The 4946-nt window shown below is 45.9% G+C and overlaps 1 protein-coding gene across 1 annotated transcript; it reads left to right on the plus strand.

The window, feature by feature from the left end:
- Nucleotides 1–694: 694 nt before the first annotated feature.
- LOC124677045 (NAC domain-containing protein 7-like) lies at nt 695–3549 on the plus strand. The gene is made up of 5 exons (XM_047213043.1): nt 695–779; nt 936–1020; nt 2260–2473; nt 2629–2900; nt 3010–3549. Exons 3-5 carry the CDS (start codon nt 2314–2316, stop codon nt 3547–3549), a joined length of 972 nt encoding a protein of 323 aa, XP_047068999.1. The 5' UTR covers nt 695–779; nt 936–1020; nt 2260–2313.
- Nucleotides 3550–4946: the final 1397 nt, after the last annotated feature.

The following is a 4946-nucleotide window of genomic DNA, read 5'->3' on the forward strand; positions in this document are numbered from 1 at the left end:
GCTTTCAGGGCCACACTCGCAAAATGCACGTTTCACCTAAGGTTCGATCTAAATGTATATCAGCACCGATCGACGAGCGAAAGGAGCAACGCCTTTACACCCTCTTGGCCACTTCATTTCAGTAGTAGAATTAAAGGTGGCAGCTGGTGCCCGGCCTTTTCTGCTCGCTCGCCCACTCGGCCATCATTTCTGCCTCGCCCTGGATAGCCAGCTTTCTACTTATAGACGAGCAGAGATAAGTTGCACCGGGAAGGAAGGATCAAGTGGAAGCCGTGGTCGGGCGGCACCCTTTCGGCCTTGGCTGGGGTGATCGGAGGGGGCAGGAGACGCGGCCGGCCGGCCGGGAGTGATCCGTCGACCGCGCTGGAGCCGAGGAACTCCGGTCGCTGTCCTTGGCGGGTGGGGCGAGGTGGCGGTTACGGCGAAGAAGGTCCAATAGAAAACGCGGGTGCGCAGCTTGAGAGGGAGATCGTGGCAGATCCCGGCGTCGCTGTCTCCCCGCGTCGCTCCTGGATTGCAGCCAAGCCTTGGCCCGCAATCCATCCGCGCTTTCCGGCCGCGCCACCCACCCAGGCCACCGGAGGTGGTATATATACCCCGCCTTATCCCACCCGTCCATCGATCCGCCGTCGAGGGGACTAGCTAGCCGAAGCTGCAAGCTAGCTAGCTTACTTCGGGCTTCCATCGGGCATCGGAGACGGAGACTGAAGGCCAGCCGCCAGCTAGCTGCTGCAAGGTAGCAGCCGGCCGCGAGCCCAGGAGGCGAGCTAGCAAGCCAGGTACTGTGAGCTACCAGCAGAATTAGCATCGATTTACCTCGTGATTTCTGCCTATATTTCGCTTCGCCGTGCATACCCGTACTGTGCGCGTGCTGAAGTTCCGAGTTCTGATTCTGACCGAAGCGTGCTGTCGTTTCTCTTTCGTCGTGGGTGTAGGGTTCGCCAAGCTCGAGGTGTTTGTCGGAGGAGAAGGCGTCATAAGGTGCTGAATCTGCACGCGCGAAGGCGTGCTGAAGCATCTGTACGTTCTTCCTGCATATCCAGGATTCTCTCTCTCTCTCTCTCAGATCGTCTGAAAAGATAATTAATAGTAGTATGAAGAATTATGTCTTTCTATGTCTTTGTACTGCTTATAGTCCTTCCATTTATGCACCATGGATCGTTTCAGCTTATTTTCTTCCTCATCCCCATGACGTACATAATTAATTTTGACTTGTGAGCCACTGCTCTTTGGAATGCATTCATTATGTTTAGCTTCTACCACACAAACGAAAATCAACCAGCAAAATGTGTGGCTCAATCATATGGTCGGGTAATCTTATGCATGATGAAAGTATTGTACTTTCCGCTCTAGGCCCATAATTACTCAATTACTTATATGAATCGTCTATTTCGAGATACTATTAAATCTAAATCAGATTTCAAAGTCTTTGGATAAGCATCACAAAACTATCATCATTGACTTGCACTATAAATTTTATAGAATAGGAATTACCTTTGCTAAGTTTGCACATTTGTTGCTAGATCATAATTTTAGGCTGTGATATTTCAGATGACTAATTAAGAATGCAAAACATATTTCTACCATGGAATACCTATTTCTACGACAACATGTATATGTTTTATCTGGAAAAAGCTATATATTCATACAACTAAACATGCAGAGTCAAAGCTAGCCGATCAATACCAAGTCCAAAAAAATTGTCATGGAATTGACAAAAAAAAACCATAAGGCAACATGCAAACAAAATAACATATATTTTATAAAATAGTATCATTGTAATGATGTTTTTATGGCAACTCAACCTAGTTGTTTGTAAAATTGATCAACCATTTGATGCGCTTTAATCAGTGTTGATCTTTAGTGCATACTATTAAGTTGTAAGAAACACCTCTAATTAATCGCTTTCTATATGGAAATGCATCAAATTATATACTCTCATGAGGTTTTAAGTATAGGTGTTACTTCTATCTGGTTGCATAACACCTTTTGTAATCTCTGTCTGCTGCCGGAAATAATTAAAAATATCAGTTATATTTAGTAAGCATGAATTTTCTTGTGCAACTTTTCGTTTTGTAAGTTATATAGAAGTGACTTGGAGATTAAAATGATTGTGTATTTACAAAATTTTAGAATTGCAGCTGGCAAAACCTATTGGTAAATAAGTTCATTGTCTACAAGAGCTCACATATATGCATGGAATGACCATATATAATTGTTAACCCGACAAATGAACTAAACATGTTATTATTCATGCAGTGTCAACTGTCAACTTACTTGGAGTACCTATATTACTTCGATCACTAGAAGAAGATGAACGTTTTCTCCCATGTCCCCCCTGGTTTTCGTTTCCATCCCACCGATGAGGAACTGGTGGATTACTACCTGAGAAAGAAGGTAGCACTGAAGAGGATAGACTTGGACATTATAAAGGATGTTGATTTGTACAAAATTGAGCCTTGGGATCTACAAGGTAATCACAGTTCACAAATTCAAAACATCAATCATACTGCATAGCTTGCCGATCTCCGTGACGTTGCTACACTGTAATCGCACAGCAATACATGGTGCATGAAACGTAATAAGTAATATCTGTACACTAATCACTTGAACTCTCGATATTTACAGAACAATGCAAGATTGGAACCGAAGACCAGAACGACTGGTTCTTCTTCAGCCACAAGGACAAGAAGTATCCGACCGGCACTCGCACCAACAGAGCCACCACCGCCGGTTTCTGGAAGGCTACCGGCAGGGACAAGCCGATCTACGTCAAGCACTGCCTTGTCGGGATGAGGAAGACCCTGGTTTTCTACAAGGGCCGGGCTCCCAATGGGCAAAAGTCAGATTGGATCATGCACGAGTACCGCTTGGAATCCAATGAAAATGGAGCTCCGCACGTATGTAAACCTCATACTTAATGTCGTACGGACCATTATCCAGCACCTGTTCATATCTAACAAAAATTTAATTAATCTCTGGAGTATCCATGCCGTTCTATTAACGCAGGATGAAGGATGGGTGGTCTGCAAGGTGTTCAAGAAGAGAGTGGCGGCGGTGCAGAGAATGGCCACCGCAGACTCGCCCTTCTGGTTCAGTAACGACCATATGGCATTCATGGCGCCTCACGTCGACCAGAGCGCGGCGTACCATGACGGCAACCAACAGAGCTACCACCACCCTTGCAAGGTGGAGTTGGAGTACCATCACCTCCTTCCTCAGGAGCCCATAAGCTTCCAGCAGCTCCCCCAGTTAGAGAGCCCCAGGCTCACAGACCTGATTGGCGCTGTAGCTGCCAATCTCCAGCACGAGGGTCAAGCTCCTCGGCAGCTTCAGATCGAGCCGGTTTATGCATCTTCCGCAGAATGGAGGGATCTTGACAAATTCATGGCGTCTCAGCTCAGCCACGGTGCCGCAACTCCGAAGGAGTCCAGCAGCTACTCCAATCCGGTGCAGGAGTTTCAGGTAGAAGCAGGGAAGCATGAAGAGGCCTTGGATTATGTGTCGACATCTGGCACCTGCGTGGGGGGAGATGACTTGTGGAAATAACGGCATATAAACGAGATGCATATACGAAAGATATACACACACTAACGAGCAGCACTAATGCACTATACAGCTTAATAACATTGTGCTGTGAAGTGATTAATGTACGTAGTCTAAAAAATAGCTAGCGATGCCGTCATAATTAAGTTGTATATGTACTAGTAGATGTCAAAAGAATCGGTATGTATAACCGAATTGGTTATACTTACATGCACAATTTGTGTTCAGGCATACGGGTCTAGTATGTTCATACATGACTCCACGATTTGTAACCGCAGTAGTCTCATGCTGTATAGTACAAATGGCTGATATATGCATGGCCGATTCCATGCATTCTTAGTGGGTATTAAGTTTTCAATTCAAGTTTCAAGGTATTGTAGTACAATGTTGCGAGAGTAATTGGTTTAATCGTTCCAGTGTACTAAATTTAAATGAGACTTTTTACGGTACCCTTGTACTGCCCAATTATTAGAAGGAGTACCAACTAAATCTGGCCATTCACTCAGAAGGGTAGTTTAGACATTTGCCATCGTAATGAAGAGCTATCATGTCCGATCTAATTCTCTGCCTCCGCCCAATTGCAATGATCGTGTGCACGCCGCCGCCTACTGATCGAGCGCACGCCGCCGTGACTGCCTTCTCAACTCCTCCTTCTCCATGGATCCGTGACGTCGCCTCCACCATCAACCATCGTCGTATCTCAAACCGCTCGCTCCACCCTCTGCTGCTCACATCGAGTCTCTCCAGGTCCCTAATCTTCAGCAGCTCCGTTGAGCCGCCTCTCCTCTAGGTCGGGCAAGAAAATCTCATTGAACAACGAACAAGATTCTAAAACTCCTTTCATTAAGCTATCTGGTACACAAAGTAAATTACTTCCTGATGCAATTGTCCCAGGGTTATAAACCTGCACCTGCTACTTCGCAGACTGTAATTCTAATGCTACGTATCAACTCTCCAGGACTACATTCATGTTCTTGACGTTATCCATCTGAATGCTGCCGAACTCGTCTGGAAACGCAAACCCAACCCTTCGATCCATCATTGTCGGAGTAGTGAAAAGAGGTAGGATTACCGACTTTCCCCTCTGGTAGAGGTACTCCGTCAGTTTTGGCTGAGTTTTGGAGTTAGTACTCCGTGGGCTGATAGTGGAGTACCAGAGAACATAAGCCCTTGGATCACTGACAATGGACGACTCCTGTTACTTTCGGGGTACTGTAAAAGTCAAGTGACATGCCAACAGAACATATCTATATATTACGATCTACACCACATCACTACACCACATCAGCAAGTGGCTACCTATCCCCGCGTGGTGCTCTACCGAGCGGCTCGGGTGGTAAACCCTATTTCCAATTGAAAGGACACGGATGTCGCTTAGAGGAGGGGTGAATAGACGATTT

This window comes from Lolium rigidum, chromosome 7 (assembly GCF_022539505.1).
Source record: "Lolium rigidum isolate FL_2022 chromosome 7, APGP_CSIRO_Lrig_0.1, whole genome shotgun sequence".
In the NCBI taxonomy this organism is placed as follows: domain Eukaryota; kingdom Viridiplantae; phylum Streptophyta; class Magnoliopsida; order Poales; family Poaceae; genus Lolium; species Lolium rigidum.

Bases quoted from the DNA above. Each gene is read 5' to 3' on its own strand.
- LOC124677045 (XM_047213043.1), top strand. From the start codon at position 2,314: ATGAACGTTTTCTCCCATGTCCCCCCTGGTTTTCGTTTCCATCCCACC. The intron at 2,474-2,628 runs GTAATCACAGTT...CGATATTTACAG, and splicing joins TGAGCCTTGGGATCTACAAG to AACAATGCAAGATTGGAACC. The intron at 2,901-3,009 runs GTATGTAAACCT...CTATTAACGCAG, and splicing joins ATGAAAATGGAGCTCCGCAC to GATGAAGGATGGGTGGTCTG.